This window comes from Aulonocara stuartgranti (assembly GCF_965226115.1).
Source record: "Aulonocara stuartgranti genome assembly, chromosome: 19".
Classification (NCBI taxonomy): domain Eukaryota; kingdom Metazoa; phylum Chordata; class Actinopteri; order Cichliformes; family Cichlidae; genus Aulonocara; species Aulonocara stuartgranti.
In genome coordinates, this window is record NC_138955.1 from 3,354,756 (window position 1) to 3,380,463 (window position 25,708).

Genomic DNA, 25,708 nt, shown 5'->3' on the forward strand with positions numbered 1-25,708 from the left:
GCAGGGCGATATGGCCAAAAATATTTATCACGATATACATTTGAAAATTTGCGATAACGATATAACTGACGATATAATTGATGTGAGACAAAATACTCCACAACATTACTAGCGCAAAAAGACAACCTTCCATTAATTTTCACTTAAACAAGAAGCTGGTTTTTATGTACATTAAAGCTTTATAAAAATGTAACAGTGCAAATGCAAATTCCTTGCTGAAAGTTTAACCAAAAGGCATTTCCAGTAGAAATGGGCTGACATATCCTGAGCATAACCATATATAATATCCACTGAAGTTAAAAAGAGGTGCTTTGCAACATTAAACTGTAGTATGCATTACGTATTTTTTGGACCATAAGGCACATTGAGCTAAACAAAGCAGTTAGATAAATCAAACTTTATTAAACTCATTCTTCTTGCTTCCTCCACTTCTGTACCATTGATTCATTAATGTTGAATTCTCTGGCAGCTGCTCTATTCCCATGTTGTTGCAGTATATTAATGACTAGCCTTGTATTGTGGATGGATTATCTCAGTTGTTCTCCTGACTGACGTTTGGTCCGTTTACAGCATCCTGCCATGCGATTGCATTTGTCTCTAACCATGAGGAACCTTAGTGTTCATCCTCCAGCTTCACTGTTTATGTTATGCTAACATAGCTGTGTCGCTAGCGATCACGTAGCACATCATTATATACCAGCTAGCCCAACTTCAGTAACCCTACAAACGTCACTGCTGTTTAGTTTCCTGTCTTCATTTATGTTGGAAGTGATAGCAGAGCTGTACGTTTGAATTTTTTCAGAAATCTCTCAGTCAGAACATGCAATATCATGCTTAGGTAACTAGCGAAACTAGCGAGCTAACTTCCGCTAGCTTCCTGCTAACTTCTAACTCCGTTAAATGTAATAAATTTTGTTTTCATGGATGCCTGGAAGTTAAACTGAATTGTTACACCTGGTAAAGCAGCAATGCTGATCGTTTTATTAAAGATGAAAGAATTTAGACAGTTAACTCTCAGTGATGCTGCAGTGTTTGTTTGACCTGAAGTGTACTGAGTTTAGGACCCAGATTACTCCCAGATTTAAGAGCATCTTAGTCCGACAAATACAACAATAACGACGGCCGCTTGCATGTTCTGCAAAAAAATGTGCTTTGTTGTGTATCTGACGGACAAACACCAAACCAGTTCCACATCACTGAAGTTGCACCATTTTTACAAACCAATTCTGGTTCATCTGTTTCACTCAACAATCGGCCATGTGCGTATGAAAACAAAGGCACTGCGCATGCGCGTTTTACTCATATTCTATCGCGATATTTCATTTTCCTATCGTTGCCTAACATTATACCGGTATTACCGTGAACGGTATAATATGGCCCAGCCCTACTCGAGGCATTTTTCTCATTTTCAGAAAAATTTCTGTATGGCTCACATAATTACCCAATTTTGTGTGGTTTTGCTAAGATAAAACCATATCAGAAAGCCGCCATTAGTAATATTGACAAAAATATAACGGCATAACAGACTTATTTAATACAGTAGTCACAATATATTCTTAGTGCATCATATCAATAAAGAAATGTGTAAAATCTAATAATTAACCCTTAAGTTTAAACATTTAAAAATAAAAGTTTAAAGAAAAATCAAATCTCTACATGTTATAAACAAAAGTGTGTGTATTGTACATATTTTTCCCCCCTGTAGGAACTTGGTCAGATTTCTCTTGAAGTGAAAGAAAAACATTTAGATTTTTTCAAAGTTCAAGGTCCCTTTGACCTTGCAAAACCTAATGGATCGTTCTGAAGAGGTCATTATATTCAAATGTAGTACTGTAATAGGATGACATCGTTACAACAAGTCAGTTTGTGAAACTTCTTCCTACTTATATAATTCACGATCAACTATTAGTCGTATTATTAAAAAGTGAGAGCGTTTAGGAACAACAAAAACTCATCTATGAAGTGGCAGACTGCTTCATAACTGCAATGCAGTACTCTAGTTTTTCGTAGTAGATTACTTAAAATATTGCAATATCAGAAATGTGAATGGATAAATATTTTAATGGTACTCTTATCGGTATTGTGACCAAGTACTTTACCTGTACTCTAACTCGGCGGTCCCCAACCCCCGGGCCTCGGACCGGTACCGGTCCGTGAGTCGTTTGGTTCCGGGCTGCGAGAGTTGAGGCTCAGGTGTGAAATGTATGGTTTTCAGGGTTTTTATCGGTTTTCAGCGTTACTTTGTTATCGTTTTTATCTTTTAACTAAGTTTTCCTGGGTCTTTTCACGTGTGTTATGAATAAATCTTCTTTTTTTCGGTACCGGTACCAGTTTTATTTTGTTATATTTTTCCGCGACACCTTAAAGGCCGGTCCGTGAAAATATTGTCGGACATAAACCGGTCCGTGGCGCAAAAAAGGTTGGGGACCGTTGCTCTAACTAATTTTAGTGAAAACATTTGAACCATACAATTGGGCAATCATAACACAGGCACACTAGAGTACACTAGGCACTAGAGTAGGGGTGTCAAAACATAGGGCCCAGATGGTCTCTAATCTGACCCACTGAATGAGATTTTTTTGAAAAGTGTGAAGGAGTGCATCGATTTTAAACTCAAGTGTATTTTCATAAGTTTTAAAGCCTTTTCTGTCAAAGTAATAGATAAACAATTAAATGACAGAAAAGTATTTGCTTTTCACTACCTACTGTAGAAATATCTCCTGTCTAGGCACTGAGCTAGCATACATTTTTCTGTAATTTTACACATTTGTTATGTAGCAAAACTGAAGCTTACTGTTGAAGGTGCGCTTCTTTTCCTCATATTAAGACTTCTCAGGGATTAAATGCGTTACATGTTGTTATACTGATAGAAAGAGGAGTTTCACTGGTCTGGCCCACTTTAGTTAAGGGATGTCGAACCCATTTTACATTACAAAACACTTTGATCCTCACAGTCAGTGTGCTGTGTTTCGTTCGTATCTTATGTACTTTCAGTAGATGTTTTAGCAGACTGCCCTTGTTTCTTATCTTAGATGCATAGAGCTTTCCACACTTGTTGCACTCATTATGTGGTGCAGCGCAGCGGCTTGTGTGTATTGCGCAATGCTGCAGCCCACGCCACTCACATACATACTGCAAGGGGGACAAAGGTATATTGTATGAATGCATAGTGGAAGAATGTTTTAATCGTATCGCAAATAAGAAATGGAGCTAGTGGTATAAAATGTGGAAGGCTACACTATAGCCATCACCTGTGATAAATGGGAAAACCAGCAGAGTAGAAACTAACATTAGAGCTTATCATCTTTCATGATTGAGATTCGTTTAATGGCAGTGTTGCTCACTAAATTTGGCAGATGTTACTTCCATTAGCGAAGAAGACATTCATAAATGAAGTCCTAGCTTTGATTTTAGATTAGTTTTAAACTTTGATTAGGATTCTTAGAAGTTCCATAATTTGCATCAGTATTGTGATGTTGTAAAGTGAATCTTCCTCAGTTGAAGTTTAACTTGACCCATAACAACAACAGGACAACAAGCTGGCCTTATAAACCAAAATCACATATCGTTAGCTTCATAGCATAAGTGCCTAAGTCATTGACTTAGTCAAATGACTTAGGCAATTATGCTATGAAGCTAACGATATGACACTTGTCAGCCATATCAGTAATGAATTTTCTGTGAAGATTTTATATTGTTATTTTATGTACTTGATACTTTTTACATATCTTTTATTTCACTGTAATTATATTGGCATCAATTTTTACATATCTCTATGCACTCTTGGTCTTATGGAGTTCTGATGGATGTAAAGCCAGAGTCTGAAGGGTTTTTCCGTCCTCTCCTCTCTTATCAAGGACTCTGCATCCACAGACGACATGTGGTAACACAACCTCCTACCACTAACACAGCATAGAGTTTACAAACCACCATCCTCTCAAGACCCACAGCAGCTCAGCTCAGCAGTCACTCTCCGTCACTCTGAGCTTTTGGTTTCTAAGAAGGGAATTTCATGGGAGGCGGAGGAGGAAGAGGAGATGCATGCACACAAACCTGGAACAGTGCAGCACCGGTCCACTCTGGAGTTCAGGATCCCCGCTGTCTTGTCTCCCCTTTATGTTCACCCACCTAAATATTCTCCTCTAAAGTAATCCATAACAAGTGAGTCCACAAAGTTTTCTTCCATTTTGTTAAATAATCGGCTTAAGTAGTAAGATTCCCCCCACCTTTTTTTTCCCTTTCTGTTTTTTTTTTTGTTTTTGCTGTAATTAATTTGATTCACATTTCCTTGTGTGTATTTGTATATTTCTGTTTTTGTGAAGTGCAATTGTCCTGTACAAACAGCCTGTATTTAATGCAGCTTGATTTTAAGTTAAAAAATGAAAGAAATGGAAAAAGAGAACCTTTTATGCACTATCTGCCTTTTCCTGCTCTTCTGGAATTCTAACAAATGTCTATTCAGTGAATATTATCGCTTGTCCTCCAGGCACAATGTCTCTGCGCTTTTATTTCTCTCTTTTTTTTTCTTCTTTTTTTTCCTCCTCCTCCAATTAGTCTATGCTCCTTTTAAGAAACGGGTAAATTGTATAGTTGACAGCACAGTAAGCTCTATATCAAACCATTTGAGTCCTAATTATTTTCCCCTGTGCTTTTTTTTTGTTTTTGTTTTAATTATATTTTACTTTTGTAAGTAGTTTTCTGTACATGCTCAAATAATAATGGCAAGGTGTTTCTCAATCAAGTATGAAGTGGAATTTTATTTTTCTTCAATTTTGAGAGGTATCTGATGGGTCCCATGTTAACGTGTTTGTCTGTAGATACTTGCAAGCGTGCTTGGGTGTTTGTGTGCACATGTGTTGGTAAAATGCAGATTTGGATGTGCAGCTCAGATTTCAATTTGGCATGGTGTTTTGGTCAAACTAGGCTGGAGTTTAAAAGAAGTGCTCTCCCCTTACTTGTTTTCAGCCCCCTCCCCCCCTTTTTTCCCCAGCCAGTGTTTCATATCAGCTCAACACAGGCTTCATTATTTCTAATTCCAAACACCATTGGACAACAGAGTTTACATCTTACCCTGTTTGATTTTAAAATGTATCTATCAGAACCTGAGATGAAACTAGTAATTCAGTTGAAATGTTTGGAGGTTATTCAGGTTTACACATCCCATCGTGTCATATTTAAATATCAATTTGTAAATGTAGATGAATACCAGTGACCACTGTGGGTGCCATATTTGTTTCTTTTCTTTTTAAATTACACCTTCAGCTTTAGTCAGCCTATGCCAAGCCCCCCATTAGATGCAGTTTTTGTATGTGTTGCAAATATGTTTGAGCTTCTTCATTTTACATCTGATTAAGATCTGTTTGTTGTGAACAGTTTAAGCACTGAACAAAATTTTGCATTGGCAATTTGAAAATAGAAGAAACTGCTGGCTCTAAAACTTACGAGGCTTTCTTTTGGGCATTCAGAACAAGAACAAATCTGCTAACGAAGCTTTCTTGTTGTGCGGCACCTTTTTTATTCCCATTAGTTTCTTCTCCAGTTAAAAACTCTCACCACGACACTGCAAGGCACAGCACAATACAGTTTGCTGCTATTGTGTTAGATCTGTGGGTTAACACCCTCGCTCCACTCCCCTGTAAAGATAGTCGCTGAATAAATCTGTATTTAACACACATAGTTGATATATTTCTCGAAGAGAAATAGTTTTATTTCAAATTTATTTTCTGGCATTTTGTGTGTGTGTGTTGCATTGTTGGAAACCTATGTATGTGTGTATATATTTTCAGCTTAAATTTTTAAGGAATAAATCATTGCTTGAGCTAGGTATTTTTTTTTTTCTTCTTGTTTGTCTTCAGGTGGTTGGTTAAATGTTTGTGTTTGACCAAGTTTTCCATTTAATCCATTTGGTGTTCCTGTGATTAATACTGAATGGTTCCAAATATATGAAATACAAAGTAATTATGTACTAAATTTATACTCCTTGATTTATCATGATGACAATCCTAACCATTTCAGTACATTTAGATTTGGCTAATTATTAAGAGTGGGAAAAAGACTAACTTTGATAATAATCCTAAGCTACTTTCTAATGTGCTTAATGTGGCAAATAATGCCAAAGAACCCCGAGGTTTTACAAAGCCCGCTTCACAAGTAAAACTAGCTATAAATATTTACTTATTGGACTAACTGTAGTTTATTTTTCTTAGTTTTGGTTGGTTGCTTTTTAAAGGTGCTCTGTGGAGTTTATGATCATTGGTTGAAAAGAAATCTATAAGCAGGTCCTTGCACTGCAAGTGCACACTTTAGAGGGAAAAAAAGTGCAAGAAATGTCCTTGAGGTGATGTGAAATGCACTTTTGCTGACTGCAGGGGGCAGTAATTTGTATATCAACAAGTGGTGTCATAGTAATGTGACATAATGGCCCTTTCACATAGAAATTTGCATTCGTTTATGCTTGTGGCCAAGTGAATGGCCTGAAATTTGTGTTTCGCTGATCGCTGCACACCCTGTAATTCTGCAGGGGGGTTTTTTGTGTTTTGTTTTTATCGTGTGGAACAGGCAAGTTTTCCTTCGCTGCATTTTGCCTGTCGCGTAGGGAATTGTGCAAACAACAATATCCGAGTGCAGCTGTGATGCTGTCGCACATGTGAAGGGCCTTTTAGAGTGCCAAAGAACCATTAAAATACTCCAAAACCAGATGATGATTTTAGGGAATGAAGCCTAGGAAAATATGATTTTATGAAAAAGTTTGATAGGCCTTAAAGCAAAAATGAATTTGCTAAGACGTGTTGAATGTACGTTTACTGAGAGACTCCATAGTGTACCTTTAACCAGTAATCCTACAAAAGTATGACAACCATCAAAAGATTTGCTGAAGTGGCAGCTAACTCAAGTAGGAAATCTGTGTGTTTGCATGAAGATGTGGTTTCACTGAATGTTCTTTCCCTTTATTAAAATCAAGTTGCAACAAAAGACAAACAGCAGAGTAAAAATGTTTCATTTCCATCTTTTTGGTTTTAAAATTAAGAGTTGTATTTCTGCTAGTATGATACCGTAATACTTGTAAACCTGCTGTACTCAGTTGAAAATACTTCAATTTATTCAGTGGATTTGATTTTTATTTTTTTTATTTTTTTTTTGTGTGGAGCAGCTCATATTTAATCTGTAAGCTATTTATTTTGCTCTGCATAGCTTGTATTTTTTTTAAGTGCACTAAGTGTCTCTTACCTAACAACTGTCAGCACCCAACTGCTTGTTGCAATCCTGGTAGGTATTTCTAACTTTGGTAATTTTCTCTTCAAGCCTAGCGATGAACAAACATTTTTCTTTGTATGTTGAGACAGTTGACAAAACTCATGCCCCTGTGTTTTCACATGAATAATTTAAAGCTAATGTCGTGGCCCTTCCTTAAATTTTGCTTGTTATCCACTTCCTACAGTAGAAATGCACCTTTCAATATTCAGAATAGCTGTAGCTGAAATGTTGTGAGATACTAAGAGTGGCCCGTCTATAATTTGTCCTCATGTGCATGTTTTCAGTGATTGCAAATTTCCATTGCACCCCTGTTATTTCCCCCAAAACCTGAACAAAAATTATTCCAAGCATATATTGTTTTTTATTTTTCCATTACCTTAAATACCTCGTGATCTCAATAGTAAGTGTTTTTGTCTTTAGTTCAGCAGTTACTTTTAATTAGAGCCTTTCCTTATTGTTTTTTTTTCCCTAGAGCCCATTACTTTAACACTGGTCTGTTTGATTGGTATAAGGTTATACTCATGTACAGTATTTGCCTGAATTGTGCTGATGTTAACAAATAAGAGTAACGATTGAAGAAACTACTGGAAAAGACAACCTGTTTTAGTAAGTAGGAACACTATCGGCCTTGTCCTGTAAAGCTCCCCCTCAACCCCAGCCAATGCCCTCAAACACTCACCCGTGTAATTTCAGCTTCTCGTGCACTTGTGTGATGCTCACTTAGCTCAAATCTGTAATTGTATTGAGTTCAGGGTTTTAAACATGTGAGGTGTGTGAGAAAATAAGTGTGACTATACATGACGAGTCATATGCACTGATCCTCTATATAATCAGCTTTTGTTTTCTTCTTTTTTTAGAAAATTGTTATTGTATTAAAAAAAAAAAAGATTATAGAGCTATTTACAGAGTTACTTTCGTTGCCTGGAATGCATCCTGTATATTCTTGTACAGAGGATTACCTGGCAGAAGCTGAAGAGATTTTAAAAGCTTGCGCCCTCTTGTGCATATTTATGTACCTCAGTTGTGGCGTTTACTGTGTGACCCTTAGTGGTGGTGGTTTATTCGTCCCCTTACAGGACGTGCTGAGCCTCGCTTCGACCTTTTTTTTTCTCTCTCTTTTCTTTTTTTTTTCTCAGCTCATAAATAAGCTCACCGATTTGCCTTACCCAAACTCACATTGCCCCCCTAAAGTACTTGTCCAACAAAACACTACGAGGAGAAGTAATGCTGCTAACATTACACTCTCAGAAAATGAAATCTGTCCATTTTAAGGTACTTAAGCTATCAGCAAAGTGACTTTGCCAGGTTGTCACCAGTTAGAACTTTTCAACCTTTGCGGGTTTGTTTGGTTTTTCTTCTCTCCATGTTACTGTATCAAATCTGTGTCATGAAAGCTTATTTAATTTCCACTGCAGATGATGTCATACTTTCAACAAATGCAAGTGTTTTAACATGGTAACCTCGTAAGCATTCAAAATGTGCATACATACATTAATGTCTGCTCTATTTATGATTACATTCAAGAATAGCTTTAGAGTGCTGTAGTTAAGTATTGTCAGTGTTGATTCAAATGCTTCTCAGAGGCCTCTGTGAGTGATTTTACAAAGTTCAATAACTGTATATTTTGTATTATGTTCTAGCTCCAAAGGAATGGCGGGAAAAAAAAGAAATGTGTTTAAAAAAAAAAAAGAAAAGGAAAAAAAAGCTTTGCTCCCTGAACGAAATTGTTCTATTTGTGTTGTCGATTGAACAAATTGCATTCCTTGCTTGTGAATAGATGCATTTTTTCTCCCTGCTACTCAAATCCCCCCCCCCCCCCCCCACCTATCTCCCTCCCTCCTTTCTTTCATTTTTTAGCCTTTGAAGTTTGAATAAAATTTCTAGTTTGCAGAATGTATTACTAAATAAATGGGTTGTCATCTTGTACCTCTCATTTAATCACTTTTATCTGTCGGGGCCTGTTGTCCGAATGACACGTTCTCTGCAGTTAGATTATGTAACGCCAAACATTTTATTAAAAGCTGTCTCAGCTGTGAAAGTGAAGGGTTACAGGAAAAATCGGGAACAACATGCTTAATAAAAGAAAATCAGATGAGTTCATCATTTTTTTTCTTTTTTCTGTGTGTCCATGAAACCCAGTGTTTTCCTCATCCAGATGTGAGATGCCTTCACAACAGCTGTATGTGTTGTTAATCTGGATTCTCTGAATATTGCCTGGTATTTATTTATTTTAGGAAAATCTAATCCTTAGCTCTGTCAAAGTGTAATGACAGTGTACATTCAACTTAATGCCTCAGTTTGTGTATTGCTACATGCTTTGAGCTGTGATCTCCGAAGCACAAGGATGTCGCAGACTGGCAGTGTCAAAGTTGTTCCTTTCTCAACGCCTTTTCTGCCGGGGTGTGGTGAGAGCAGCATGTACTATGAGGGGCTTGATCTCAAAGAATGGCCAGGCCAGTCCACGACAACTGGGATTAAGAACTGCGGGAGGGATTACTTTAAATGTCAACATAATGTCAGGAGCTGTGCTAGAAGGTCAAACGTTCAAATGGTGCTCAGTGGCAAGCAGTTAATAGATCAGGCACAATTTGGATTGTTGTGGCTCCTGTGATGAATTGACTAGCATGCTTAAACAAGGTAGAACATGCTTCCCAAATAATATCCATAGAAGGAAGAACTATTAATATTTTGTCTAAATGATTGTTATGAGAAAGACAGAATATGATTTCTAATTTCTAGACTTTTCCAGTGCCATAGATAAATTAGATCCTTTAGAAAGTACAGTACAGTACAATGCAAAACAATGTCCTAGTCAGAGTGCCAACTAGCCAGAGGGGGGCAGTGTTAATAACCAAGACTGATTAGAGAGGCCAGCAGAAACACTTAAAACTGTGATGCACAGTTCTCTGAAATCTGATTGATTAAAAACCGTGTTTATTCAGTGATTGTATTTTTAAAATGTTTTTAAGCAGAATTTAATGCTGGGAGGTTTAAAGGTTTAACTAGAAACTAGGAGCAGATGTATAATCCAAATATCAGCAATAGACACTGCAGGTTATTGGTAGGGTTGCAGAAGCTTATTGTGGTGCTCCTTTTAAATTTGTAGAATGAAATCTGTCCTCCCGACATGAGGAAAAGCAGCTGATACCTCTGCAGCAAAAGTGGCAACGAGAGCTCTGATACGCACTTGTTTTTAAGCATGTGCATTCCTCTCAGAGAGCCGTTTGAACTGCACAAAATGTGACTCATTAGATCTCGGGCCACCTGTGCACCCATAATGAATCACGCTGCCCTTGTATTCCTCCACATCAAAAAAAGCGGCCGCTGCGACAGAGGCCATCATCAAATGGAGCTGGCTCGTCATCTGCCTGCCATTGTTGAGCGCATGTCATGCTCTGCTTCTCATGGCGGAAAAACCCATCAGAGCTTGACTAATGCAGCCATGCAGACGCAGCAGTAAGAGGTGGGGGTGGTAGGGCGCACTGCATACTGTGTGTGCATGGTCTCTGCACTGAGGTCACTGAGCTCCACATTTGTTAATTTGCTTCAGAGTGCACTAGAATCAGACTTTTTCTTCTTTTTTCCCAGGGCTGCTCAGTATAAAAATTTCAATGCAAAATTTTGTGTAATTTAAGCACAGAAAGGAAAGTGAGAAAATAGAGTATTGTTTTATCACAGTCTACAATATTTGGTATCTGTTCTCCAAACCCGCTGCTTCTCCCCCACCCGCCATGCTTTCCTTCTCCATTTCCTCTTTCTGTGAGTGCTCTTGTTGCCCGAGGTCAGTTTGTCACAGAGAACACAAGCTTTTCTCACTTGGACGCAGCGATTCAATGATTGGTGTGTACAAACAATCATATCAGGCAGGGATGACATGCACCCACCTCTCTCACACCCTCCTCTCTCCTACAGACATGGAATATGTCCTTCCTGCTCTCTGTGCTACTGTCTGTCTCTTACTCACACTCTGTGGGAGTGACTGTCCCCTGCATGAGATGGGTTACACAAGCCTCTGCCTTGGGAATCCCGGTCCTGCTCATTATCCTGCGCCCCTGAGACACAGCTCATTGTAAATTAGGACATCAAATCGGGCTCGTTAAAGAGCCACAGATACACTCATTAGCATTGGCACCTTTCCTCTTTAGTGCCTGTATCAGCATTCGCTCCCACCACCTTATATCCTGTTATTCCCTCGCGCTGACTGGAAGGTTTAGGATTAATGTCAGTTCTAGCCAACGGGTTAGCACAGTTGTGCTTCAGATATGGGACTGATTGATCGATGGTGGCGGGAAGCTGTGGAATTTGTTGACAGCTGCCAACTATCCCCACCACTTCTATTCATATTTCATTGTGTGGAAGGGGAGGGGGAAAAAAAAACCTGTCTCAGAATAACTCGTCTGGCAAGTGGCTGACTAGTTGTTTCACAGCTACAAGGGATTAGCAAAATGACTGAGACATCTCGAACCTTGCAAAAGATGCCTAGTTGGTTGATTTGTCAACATTTTTGCTGATTTTGAGCAAAAAAATGACCATGACTTGGATGCGTATTTGCTTTATGTATAGGTGAAAGTGACTCTTCTCTTTGGCGTCATGCTCTGTATCAGTTTGTGCACTTACATAAGGATACACATGCCCAGCCTCCAACATGCAGTTGGCAGCAGCCGCACGGCAACAAAGGCAGTGAAGAGGAAGGCCGCTTGTGTTTAACAATTTTGCTAAACTTGAAGGATGCAGACAGTGTATTTTGGTAAGTAAAACACATTTTATTTATTTAGATTAAAAAAAGCAGCAGAAGGAGAGCTCCACAGTCTTGTAGACTACATGCCATGCTGACTTTACAGTATTACCATACCTGCATCTAATCAAAGTTACACTGATGTAATGCAACTTACTTTTTTTAATCTAATGTTTTAAATTGGGAATTTGTAAAAATGTCCTCCACAGGCAGCATTTTCAATGCCAACGATCAAAAACTGCAAACTTGGGGACCTCTTCTGATTTTAGAAGGAAAATGTTGCATTTCAAGAGCCCACATGGGCTCGTGTCCAATGAGATAGACACCTGCCTTGGCATGGTTGGTTGGCTGCAGGACTGGAAGACTCCAACAGCTTGGAAAAATGTGTTTGATTGGCAGGCAAGTGAAGTGCAACAATTGATGGCATTTGACTGTGAGCATGAGGGAACAATGAAATGAAATGAGTGGAGACTTAGGACAGGCCCTAATGAGCCATCTTCGCCTTAGTGGTGTTGCAACCATGGATGTCCTGGTTTCTTTGCTGATGTCTGTTCCTCTTTAGATGTGATGATTTATGCAAAATGAGTGTATCAGGTAGTGGGCTTGTCTCACAGAAGCAAACCATGCATCTTCAAATAGACCAACATGGAATGGAAACTTTCAGATATGGGGAGCAAAATTATAGACCTGACAGGAGCAAATATAATAGCTTGTCCTGAACTTCCATCAGTCTTGTGTCAATCCATACCAGCCACACTCCATGTGTGTAAGACCCAACTGCTCTTTACTGTGAAAATATGTCAGCATGATTCATATCAAACATTTGTTCTTTTTGTACCTGACTGGAGATTTTCTCATATCCAGCATGCTCTCCTATCTGTCATTGAGCTGCAGTAAGATAGAAATCTGAGCATGCGGTTCTTGTCATCATGCTGTCTCAGTGGGTCCTCAATGATTAATTGCTTAAAAGAAGAAGAAGAAAGAAACAGATAATGTCACAAGGATTTAGTCTCTTTTTCATACATTTTCCCCATCTCCTCTGCATGCTGTCTGACCTCTGGTAGCATGCAGCCAGTGGGTGATTGAGTCATCCCTCTTGCATGTCGTCACTTCACTTCATCCGTGTCTATAAACTTCACCTCATCTTCATCCTGCTCTTCTCCTCCCCCAGGACCCAGTCATCCTCCTCTTCCGTGGTTTCAGCTAAAATGAGGGCTAATCAGAACATGTCAAGCAAGCATTAGTTGCCACGCATTTGTCGATCACTGTAATTATCCACCCTCACTAAATAATTTATTTAATGTGGTTTACATCTCCAAAACACAAGTAGTCATTCATCGTTTCACTCCCGGCGTGTTCAGCGTCCAGTCTTTTCAAACTGTTATGTAAGTATAATTTTAAATACAGTATAAGACAAAGATGGAAATTCATAAGTTATTATGGAGGGGTTTTAACTTAATATGTCTACGGACCAACTATTTTAACAACATAGCTGGAAAAGAAATCCACACAAAACCGATTTAGTAACGTGTTAAAGGTGTGTGTGATGACTGTTTTACTCTTGTAGTCTGCAAATCATGAAAAAAAAGCTGTCATTCAAACTCTATTATTGAGTTCTCTGTTATCACACTACAGGAACATTTTCTACAAAACAGACATTGCAGGTATGCAAGGACACTTCAGAGGCCTAAGGCTCAGATAAAGGCAGTTGAGCTGTATGAACCTGTGAAATTCAGTTCACAGGTTTTAATGAAATTATAAAAGACAGCATCATCAGGGCCAGCCAGACTAAGGGAAACACCTGAAGTGGTTTAGTTTTGTCTTCTTTTCTAGAAAACATCTCATAACAAGTTTTAAGACAAAACTGAGTAATATGAATAAGGCTATAAAGGTATATATAAATATATGTCCTGCCAGTTTATAGAGGTGCAGAGGTGGTGATTGATTTATTGCAACCATTTTTTCCAGGGTGAAATGACTGTACAGCATACTTCTTTAATGACTTTAACAAAATAAGAATTGCGTGCACAAGTCTGAAATTATTTTGGACTTTCTCTAATTCACATACAGTCAAATTGTAAACAGAGGCTCAAATATATACATACACCCATCTTTAATAACTGGTGCTGAAAATTCTGTGATGCCTTTCTTTAGTATTCAGAATCGACTAGAGCTGGTTCTTTCTCTTTGCCAACATAAAATGATTTGTTTGACAGCACTCATCGGATTGATCATAATTCAGAGCAGTGAGAACGTCCAAGCAACTCTGTGAAGATCTAAAATAGAGAATTTACATATGTTGGGAAGGTCTCTTGGAGCTATTTCTAAACAACTGGCGATTCCAGGATCATCAATTAAATAGTTTTATATAAGTACAAGTTATTCACATATGTCACTGACACAAACCAGCCAAGGTTTGGAGGAAAATTCAATCAATCACCCTCAGATGAGAATAAATTGGTTAGGACCTTCAGGAACAACGAAGGAACCAACAAAGCTCAAGCCTGTCATGAATTGAAATATGTGGAAACACCAGCATCACTGTCTACAGTGAACCGCGTTTTACATCACCTGTACTGAAAGGGTGCTGACCAAGAAAGAAGCTCCTGCTCCAAAACCTTCAAGCTAAACTCTAATTTGTAGCTGCCCACGTGAAAAAGCCAAACGCCTTCTGGAGGAAATTTTTGTGATCAGATAAGATGAAAATTGAGCTATTTGTATAAATCACCAGGTAAATGTTTATAGGAGTAAAGGTGAGGCTTTCAACCATAAAAACTCTGTACCAGCTATCAAGCATATAAGTGATAGCATCATGCTCTGGTGCTGTTTTGATGCCAGTGGTGCTGGAACATTGTGCAGAGTTGATGGAATAATGAAGCAAGCAGTACTACCTTCAAATTTTTCAACTTCAACTCAACAGGTAGACAGTGTAGTGTTCCAACAGGTCAGTGATCCCAGAAATATATCAAAACTGGTTTTGTAATGGATAAAGCAGCCTAGCATTAGCAGCCTAGTTTCTGGAATGGCCTTTCCAAATTCCAGGCTCACCCAATTGAAAATTTCTGTACTATGCCTAAATCCAGCTCCGTCTCCAAAAACTAACGAATTTAAATAAACTCTGCTATTTCTGCCAAGAGGAGTGGTCAAATATCCTGCCCGGATTATGCCAGAAGCTTGTTGATGGCTACAAAAACCATCTGATCAAGGTGCAGCTTGCTAAGGAATATTTAACCAAATATTACTGCAAATGTGCTTATATATTTGAACCTATATGTGAAATTTTGACCGCAGGTGTATTAGAGAGATACACCTGGTGTCAAACTTGTACACCCAATTCTTGTTTTTTAAAGTCACTAAAGATATATGCTGTACAGTTATTCCACCTGGAAAAACAACAGCTCAAGGAAACCATTAAAGCACAAAATTACCATAACATTCATCCCTCTGATGAGTCTGTGTAAACTTCTGACCACAACTGTATCTGGCTCTTGAAGTATTGCCCCTAGTTGCAGCTACTAAACTGTAAAACTCCTCTTAGTTTGCTGCTAAATGGTTTATTTTTGGTGCTTTTGCCTTTGCATACAAGTTTTGTTTCTGATTAGCTTAGTCAGGATTTTTTCCCCCCTTTACATCATGGACTAGAAGTAGTAAATCCCATTTTTAAAGGAACCAGGCCAGTAAATGGAGTCACAGCAGTAATATTCACTGTAAGTCTACAAAGCAGCAGGGTCAACTCTTGCAGCTTTTCCACTGGACCAGTGTTGACAAGTCACTGTTTCTATGCCAACAGTGTATTCAGCGAAGGTGATTTTGAAATTGCCTTCATGTTGAATGTTAACAGGCGTTTATAGGGGCTTTATGTTTTAAAGCCCTAAATACATGTTGCTGATAGAGAGGAATCACATGAGCTGTACAACCCCTGGCAAAAATGATGCAATCAACACACTTAGAAGATGCTCACTTGACTGTTTTTACTATTAACGACTAAACAAATCACAAAACTGTTCCTTTTTTGATCAATAACTGAACATTCTTGATGCATGAAATTTACTCTGAATAAATTTAGTTATTTTAGTTAATGACACATTTTTCCCCAAATCCAGTAAACGAAAAACAGTCGGAACATCTTTTAATCTTTTTTATCTAAAACAAATATAGACAAATCTAAATCTGCAAAATAGTCTGCAGTTAAAAGAGAGTGTTTGCAGACCACAGTGAGTTGTTGCGCTTGATGTAATGAAAGGAAGCATGGCTCTAACAAGAGAGCTGTCAGTTGAAACAATGGAAATGATTATACAAGTCTTTCAAGAAGGAAATCCAGCATGTTGGTTTAGCCATTCAGCTTTGTCTAAAATGGTGAGAAATGGTGAGCAAGTAGATTAATTTGATGTTGGGGTGAAAAAAAATTGAATCCCGGAAATTGAACTTTGTTGCAGCCATTCAGGGTTTTATGGTGGGTGGGCAAATTCACTATTCTTCAATTTCCACCTTGAATTTTTACTGAAGTTGAGATCTGGACTGTTTGCTGGCCGTGTTATTGAGCCGTTATGCCTTTCCTGATGAAAAGCTTTAAGGCTTTTTGCTCAGGGAAATGAGAAAAATGTCCAAAATGTAATTGTCCATCTGTGCATTTACTGTAGAGGTAAAGCTTGCCATCTCCTCTGGAACTTTAGCTAACGTGACCCCGTAGCATAAACGAGTAGAGGAGAATCTGTTTGTTTGCGCTTACATCTTTTATATGTGTGAAATTTCCAGATATATATTTTATAGCCTTTCAATTTAGTTTCTGCTTGGTCCAAATGTTAAACACGGCTGACTGGGAGTAGTCAACATATTTTGCAATACTCTGTGCTCCTGTTGGGGGCATGCTTCCTTTAAAGCAATCAGGTGCAACAGCTCAGCGAGGTCCGCCATCGCAGACTATTTTGCATATTTTGATTTGTGGAGGTTTGTTTTAATAAAGCATATTTCCTCTACCTAACCTTGCTAGGGTTTGTGCTTCTCATTTTTTCTTGGTCCATCATTAAACTTCACCTCAATCAACAGTGGTGCTGAGCTAAGTTGCTGATTTAAAGGCTGAATCTTTCCTGAGCGACGGACCCAAGCACTTCTGTTCCTGCTTGTACGACCACAGATCATTTAACCAACACAGCCTATGGATCAGCACTTAAATCCAAAGCTTAAAGCTGTACTGTACTTTATTGAACTATGTTGTATCTTCTGGTCAAAATCAAGGCCTGAAGATCTGATAGGAACAAATCACAGTCACATAATGTTCTGTCTGAATCTGTGTCCATAATTAAAACCTTGAACTGTTGCTCTCCATCGTGTGTTGTGTTCTGTTGTAAACCATTGTAAGCGTCTGTAGCAGTATGTCCTACGTCAGCACAGAGTTATGTTATGTGACACACGAGTGGTTACGCGCCCCCGGTTTATTGAGCATCATCTCTCACCTTGCTGCTCTTCTTTTTCTGAAGAAACATGAATACGTAACACAAAGCTTTTTTTTCACTAAATAAGCAGACACGAGAATGGAAGAGGTCAGGAGCTGAGCAGTCTGGCGACAAACGTACATGTTTTCAAAGTAAGCATTTAAGACTTTTGCTGCCTAACTTATCAATGATCTGAATAGTTTTATTTTATTTCTTATTTAGCTATTGGATGAATTGATATCATTCCCACACAGTTTCTATGGCTTTTTAGGTTTTAAAATTTTAAAAAGCCCAGTTGAATCCACATTATCATCAGATTTTTATTTTTTTATTTTTTGGTAACAAAAAACGGTGCACTTTCTTTCAAAAATCACATATGCATTTTTTTTTTCTCTGCCCGTTCTGTTGGTTTTTGTCTTTTGCCCTTCTCCCCCGTCCCTCTTCTCAGCTGTTTCTCTTTCCCTCTTTCTTTCTCCCCTTCTTTCCCCCAGTCAAGTCTGTCCCGTATTCAGTAAGTGAAAATAAAATAAACAATAAAAGGTGAATCAAATGGACCATTACGGCAAGGCTGGGATGGTCAGTTTGGTAAAGTAAATCCGTTGGGCATCTTTCTTTGCCTTTAGACAACAATTCTGATGGCAAAAGAGCCAAAAAAAAAAAACACATAAAGTTTATTTAGCGAGAGCTCCAACTCCTGCCTTTGAAAGCAGATGATGGAGAAATTCTCTCTATTTGTTAAGATTAATCAGCTTCATGGTGAGAGAACAAAAGATGATCCAAATGCTGAATATGAAATTGCTGAATAGCCCATACTGGTTTCAGCCTATATAGTTTTCTATAACTGATGACTGCATGTATGTCAGTATGATTTTTTTTCCTGAATAGTAAGGTCACAGCATAGTTGTAGTTTCATACCGTGTGTTCTTTTCAGTACTCTTTTAGTTGGAATTGGCAACAGCATCATAAAGAGAAGGAGCCTATACATTTCATTAATTTCCTAGAAAAAAACAAAACATTGCCTTTACTTTTATTTCTTTTTCTTCAGTGTGTCATTTGTAGCTGCTATATCATCATCATACCAAGATAAAGCTTAATACTGTTTTTTAAAAAAACAAGCAAGAAAAACAGTTTTTTCTTTTTTAATTAGACAAGAAGCTTTCTCAGATTTCCTTGACTTTTGCCCAGAAGAAAAGTTGATATTACTCGTGCTCCATGGTATCTAAGTAGTTTACTTGAACACACACAGCTGCGGTGTGTTTGTAAAAGCCATTCCTCCAGGTTTATATCATATATTTTTTCTGAAATTGTGAAAACTGCAGCTACCATGAAGACGCACTTGAAAAAAGCTGGCTTCCTATATTGTTCTTCTATATTCTTAGCATAATGAGACTGCAAGGATTCAGCACCATTCACCCACAAAGCACAAACAGCTTCTTTTTCCCCCTCTGCTAAGGTTATTGAGGCATCTTATGACTTTCCTGCCCAAACTGGGAATTATTTTCTGTTTGTCAATGACGATTACTGTAATTTGGCCTCAAGCCTCTTTGCTGTTTTTGTGAAAAGGGTTTCCCTATTCACCACTACCCATGTGAGGAAACTACTATTTTGGGCATGTGCAGTTTGTATAAGGACACGTGTTACAGCTCGGTCTGAGCCTTGTACACTAACACAATTCATCAACAGGTGTGAGAGGAAATAGTTTTTTTCTCTCTCTCTCAGCAAGAAGGATGTTACATTTGGAGTGTGTGGGGTAAGTGTGAGAGAACAAAAGTCGCCAGTAAGGGGCATTCAGCCTGCAGGAGGATTTCCTTGCTCAGCAGAGGAAAGAAGAGGGAAGCCTTGATGCAGCTGGTTGTGTGGAAGCATTTATACCAGCTGAATTAACTGGACTTGTTTGCTCTGATAATGGTTAACGTTAAAAGATCAGAAAAGCTTCAAGTAAACTGTAAGGGTAGAATCAACCTATAGTTAATATTCACCTTCACAGGCTGTTTTTATGTAAGAGACCAACAGAAAGAGCCCTTTTGTCAAACAGCCCTTAGCCTGTAAGCTGCTTCTAAAAGACTCTGAAACTTGTGTTTTACAATGAATGCCTGTCACCAAAATGGAAAATGGTAAAGTACTGCATATGCACTAATAACCATTCATGTGAAATCTTAAAAATGTACTTTGAGTAAAGATTAAAGTTGCAGCTTTTTCTTGCTGCTGTGACTTGAATTGGGGAGGGGGAGGAAAGGGAGGGGGTAATAGGGCAGATGCAGGCATATTAGTGGTATGTTGATTTGTAATGGTTTTTCTTTAATCTCTTTGATACCTTTCATTTGAGAAATGGGATGCTTGGCCTTGCCATCAGCAATATTTTATATATATTTTTTCCAACATCATACTTTAATCCCCTTGAAGGATGTTTTATGTAAAACATGCTTTTTGTGCCCTGGAAAGACATTTAATCAAGACTAACCTTGGTATTTTAGTAGCCAATGGTCTAGCTTTGTGGGGTTTAATAATGGAAGACAATTATAGTACTGCTTTCAGTTCTGAGGATCCACTCTTATGGAGAAAAAAACATTTATTTATAGTAAGATTTTTTTTTTCTTTTTTAGGTGGATTTTTAAAAAGGACTTGTAATGGGAAATGTCTTTCCTTCTTTTTTGCATAAAGCCTGCCATAAGTTGACTTTTCTGCAAAATTTTGGCATTAATAACTCCTCCTCTATATTAGAAAAAAAGTTATTATGGGTGAAATGATCTGCAAAATGCTCAAACCTTTAACAGAGTTATAAAGAACTTTTTCTCAGAAATGAAGGTCTTTTAATTGATTCCAAGCTCAAGTATAAAAATACATATAACCCCCCTCCACAAATGATTTGTTATTGTTTGCAATTCTTCACTTTTTTTTTTTTTTTTTAGGAAATACTTATAGCAGCCATTAGCTGAAACGTGGCAGCAGGGGAGCACTGCTCTTGTGAATGTTCATTCATAGTTTTCGGAGCATGGCAGACTCGAGTATCCTCTTATTGTCCGCTAAGAAAGTTCGGAGAAAATAGATTTCCTGGGTGGTCCGACTCATTAATACACTGTGCACTTCTTGATTTACGGCTCACAGTTCAACTGCTGCCAATTAACATGAAAACACACAACAACAAGAAGAAGGAGGAGGTGGGGGGAGTACAGACGGGGAGGAGGAGGCCGATGAGTTTCCTCCCGTTGGCTCAAAACTTGAGTCAGGATGAACCTGCCCTCCACATCAAGGTAGGACATCGGAAACTATTAAAAACTCTCTGAAATGATCTTAGCTAGCACACAGGCTTTGCAGCACACAGCTCCTCGAGGTGCTGTGACTTTAAGACTCTTTAAAAGTTAATTACACAACAATGATTTTTTTTCTTTTGCTTGTCAAGCTTATATAGTTGATTTCCTCTGTTGCATATTTAAAGAAGAAATTAGATGGTTGGGCTACATTTTTCTAACATCTTATCGTCGTTGTCACCCTTCGAAAAACTAGACAGCTGTAAAATAAATACGCCATTACAGACTTGGAACTATATCATATATTTTTATAAAGTGTTACCATCATTTTATAATAATGTCCTACAGTTTTATAATTTATTTTCATTCATTTAAAAGGTACTAAATAAATAAATAACCTAGCTAAAAAATGTTTTTCATTATAAAATATCCCGAAAGCTTTTTATTTCTGATCAATAATAAGAATACTACTTTCTTAAATAACAAAAATGATTCCGTGGAAGTCATAAAAATTAACAGCCCACGCAAATACAATGAACATCCGCGTCTTATCGATTATTTAAGCTAGTTTATTAATGATGATGTTCATTTTCCACACTTTAAGGCTGTCGTAAAACCTCTGGGAGAAATTGCATAATCATAATAAGAAAACTTTAGATAGAAATTAAGCAAAACAAAACATTAAGCACATTTTTTAAATACAAAAAAGCGTTAGTGACTGCAATAAGAAAGGTAAAAAAAACACAAACGCATGACAGAGGTTAAATAATCTATTAAAGTGGATCCATCATGTCACGCTCATCAGCCCTATCTGTTGTCTTTGGAGAATCAGAGCTGCCTCTTTTATTCATAGCAAGTCAAGTTTAGCTTCATTTGTACTTCACTGATTTCTTTGGCAAATGGAAAAGCAGTGTGACAATGCTATTTACAGTTTCTGTTACATGATGGTCATTTTTGCACGCCTGGTATGAATAAGATACCAGATGAGTTTTCATATCTACGTGAGGAGTACATGACACATTTTCAGCTGCTACAGCAAATGCATTAGTCTACCTGCTGCTTCAAAACCCGTGCCAGCACAATTTGATCAATTTTCTTCAGGGTGCAGGGTGTGATATTCTGCACTCTGGAGCATTATTTGAAGCTAAACCAAATTATGATAAAGATGTATAAAGTTACTGCCATTCTTTCTGAAATAAAACTAATCATTTTTGCAATTCTAGTCTTCTTATGCTGATGTGTAAAGGCTATTTGAGAAGAGAGCTGCTGCTATAAGCCCTCAGAAAGAGTTCATTACTGTTTTTTATTGCCCCTATAGCATACTGCTGTTCATACTTTCCAGGCCAAGTATTTGTCACTGTTACATTAATACGTCTCAGTGTCTAAAAAAGTAATTATTCTCTTTTTCTTTGCTCCCATCTCCGCCCTGTTGGGGTCACGCACTGTTGCACGGTACCCTTTGACCTTGTCAAAAGCAATCACTTGCCGTAACACACAACTATAGCTTTCCTCTCATCTTAAGACATAATCTCTTTAATTGGTGTCAAAGGTGGGGTCCTTATGGTGAAAGTCCTGAAAATACACACAGACAGACATGCTCACTTGTTGACACTTAGGGGGGAAAAAACAATAAATGAAGCAGAGCCTCGTCAATGTGGCGCTGAAACTTGTTAATCTTCAGTGGGAGGGGTGTTACCGCAGACCCTCTAGCCACTCCAGGCTGACAGGATCCTTCGACGTAAGTCAGTCCCATCTGACCCCTCAGACTATTCAGTCTTTACACCTGCTCGGTCCCAACAACAAGTTAGGAGGACAGAGGAGATTTGCTTTGAATCTCAAAGGGCTTCCACCTTGAGGAGGAAATTTATCTCATCATTTGATCAGAATTAGGCTTAGGTGTTGTCTAGTTTAACGCTTATTTTCAGGATCATTTAATCTGGCAGTTATTTGCATGGATAATCCCTAAAATGTCATTCTTAAAAAAAGGAAGCACAAAAAGCCCCTGATATTAATTTTAAGGAATGGGGTGATTTGTTCGGATTGCTTGTTTTACCTGGCTAAAACTTTAAATTGTTTAACTACACTGATATAAAAGGAAATGCTCACATTTTAGAATCGAGACCTAGAGTAATATTTAGCATTATTACTTGAAAAATGACCAAAATTTAAATGATTAAATGTGTTGAATATTGATGTTCTGCCAAGCGACAAATCTGCATATTGCATAGATTAAATTTGCTGTATTCTATGCCAGTATGGCAATCCTTTTAATACTGCTAGCTCCAAAAAGCAATTCAGTGTAATTCAGCACTCATTGAGGTGGACTGCTTTATGGTAATAGTACATTTACAGGATATAATAAAGCACTTTGATTTGTTGGTCATTTAGCATTTCTCCTTTTTATGTGTAATGTGTATTTATGTATGTCACAGTGTAAGATGAAAGTGCCGCAGTACTTTAAAGCTTGTAATGTTCAGTTGTTGTTGAAACTGAGGGGACAATTATTGTGTTTTACTGAAAGATGCTTTTAGTAATTAGTATAGCCTCACTGATATTAGTGCACCGACTGAAGACACAATTAATAGCAGTGTTGGTGCATTAGGCTGCATTAGTTTTAATAATGAATTTTCTAGTTCAAATCTTTGATCATATACGTGAAAATAATCAGGAGAGCAGTGAAAACCAAGTTAATCGTTAGCTGTGCCTGGAGGGATTATGAAAGCATACTGGAGGATGTTCTCATAATCCACCTAATTCTATAAATGCTGTGAGATTCAATAACAGAGATGACTCTGAGGTTGCACTTGCAGAAAGGTGCGACCTGAGAGGGTGTTGCAGTTTGTTAGGAAGGCCACCATCACGGTCACCCGAGCCAACGTGGCAGTCAGGCCTGCAGAAAACTAGTATATATGCTTGAATATCAGTGAGCAGAGGTCAGCCCTTTATTTTTCTTACCTGTGACCTCTTAGAAGACTCATGCTTTACCATGGAGTTTCCTGGGGATGACTGTGAATACAAGACCCTGGCTCGAATCAATTAAATCACTGAATAAATGTCCATAGGGAGGCTGAATGGAAACCTTTAGGGATTCAAAGATGCGTAAGATTCTCTGACATAAATCATATGTAACACGGCCAGGCGAAAAAAAGGGCATAATAGTGTTCAAATAATTTATTTATTTTAACAAAATACAGAAATATAGTGTAGAGCAGCCTTCATAAACAATAATTAAACCAAAAGCTGTTGTAAATGTTCTCTATCTGAGCCTGAACATTCACCTGAATGCTCCTCACCTTTGCCACACGAGAGTAGTGAGCAGAAAAAGAGGAAAGCCAAATGAATGTGGAAACGCACACATAAATAAAACAGGAAATTGGGGGCTAAAAAGTGCAAATAATCACTGGATGTGAATGTGTCCATTGAAGCACTCTTTTGGGTGCTACCCCGATGCTCCCACTAATGGTCTGTTTTACTGAAGTAGGACCAGGAATGCTAACCTTCTCAAAGCTTCACAACTCAGGGCAAGCATGGCTGCGCTCCCATTTGTGTATGTGTGCGCACCTATGTGTGCCTCGCTGTTATTATCCTTTCTCTAGAAGGAAGGGAAAAAAAGAAAAGGGGGAACTCATTCTAGCATACGCTCCCATCCTGTAATGAACAGAGTCTACATATTTATGTTTTTACCAGTGAACACTCGAAACACAAGAGGGGTTAAAGTAAAGAGTGGGGAGGTCTTTGGACCGTTTTCAATATTTCCCCCCTCTGCGCCCAATAGGGCAAGTGAGGGTTTGGTTCTTTATAATAATCAGGTGACCAGAGGAAAATAGTTGTGGCCTTAACAAGCCCAAATTAAAAAAGAACATCATTTTCATTATGCAGTCAAACACAATTACAAGCAAATGTTTTCTCTGTGGAGCTGCCCCTGCTTTCAGGGTCTTTGTCCCTCACTCCTTAGTGTGTGCAGAGAAAGGCCCCGGTGGTCAATGGGCAGCTGAGTGGTGTGTTCAGTGGAGGCCCACATCCTTAGCCGCCAGCACAGAATACGTTTTGTTAGAGGAGCAACCATACATTCTCAGCAGATTTGTTGAATTAGAGAGCGCAGCAGGAGATGGGGAAGTGGGGGGTAAGTGATGGGGAGGACTTGTTGCTAGGTGACTGACATACAACTACAGCATGCCAGTTTCCAGAGCCTGGCACTCCTTGTCTGTTTTTGTTTTGTTTTTCTTCCTTACCTCGTCTCCCCTCCACCCCCTCCACCCCCCACACCGCCTCCCAAACCCTCTACCCCGCTCCACCCTCCCATCAATTCACTTGTCTAGCTCTCCTCATTGCTGAAGTGCAGATAATAAAACGGAGAGAAAATACACAAAACAGGGTGAATGGCAGAGGATTTTACAATACCCTTCTACTACCTACTAAGAACCTAGTCATCAGCTTCTCAACTGTGTCGATACTTTAAAAAAAAACCCTTACTGCGGTTGAGTGTTGTAGCAAAAGGAAAATGCTTTTATGGGGGAAAGTAAAGGTGGATCCTCTCTTTCTAATGTGCCAGTTAGTATAGAATCTGACATAAAGCATTAGCCTCATGGAGACACTTTGCGCTATCAGCAAAAAAAAAAAAAAAAGTCTTTTCCTGTGGCTGGTAAGTGACACACAAGGACAGGCAGGATTTCTCTGAGCCCCCACCTCCCTGTAGGCATCCCTGCTTGGGAGATTTGCCATTTGAAATGCTGATATTTCTCCCAAGCACACTCTTGAGATATTTGCTGTGTATGTATGCATGAAGCTATCACCTTCTCCCTTATACAGATCTATATTCTCTTCTCAAACCCATATTACAGTTTTTTTATTGCTTTTTTCCCCTGTTTGACAGATCCATTGAATTTTCCTGAGCAAACACTTCCCTCAGCTTCACCTCTCATTCCATAAGTGTCTTGCCTTTCTCCTGAATGCCTGACTTAGCAGTCTGACTACTTACTTTGTCAACTCCATCACTGCTCGTCGAGCATCTCAGTCCCATCCAGCCACATCTGCAGACA

General features: G+C 38.5%; 1 protein-coding gene across 3 annotated transcripts in view; it reads left to right on the plus strand.

The window, feature by feature from the left end:
- ppm1aa (protein phosphatase, Mg2+/Mn2+ dependent, 1Aa) overlaps positions 1–17,306 on the plus strand; it is a 36,910-nt gene extending 19,604 nt beyond the window's left edge. For 2 of the 3 annotated variants that reach the window (XM_082515829.1, XM_082515828.1), the window contains exon 6: positions 13,161–17,306. In XM_082515829.1, coding sequence (XP_082371955.1) covers positions 13,161–13,196 — 36 coding nt within the window. In that variant the 3' untranslated portion in view covers positions 13,197–17,306. Of the gene's footprint in view, positions 1–3,857; positions 9,355–13,160 lie in introns of those variants that run through there. The other variant, XM_082515830.1, reaches the window with a different exon arrangement.
- Positions 17,307–25,708: the final 8,402 nt, after the last annotated feature.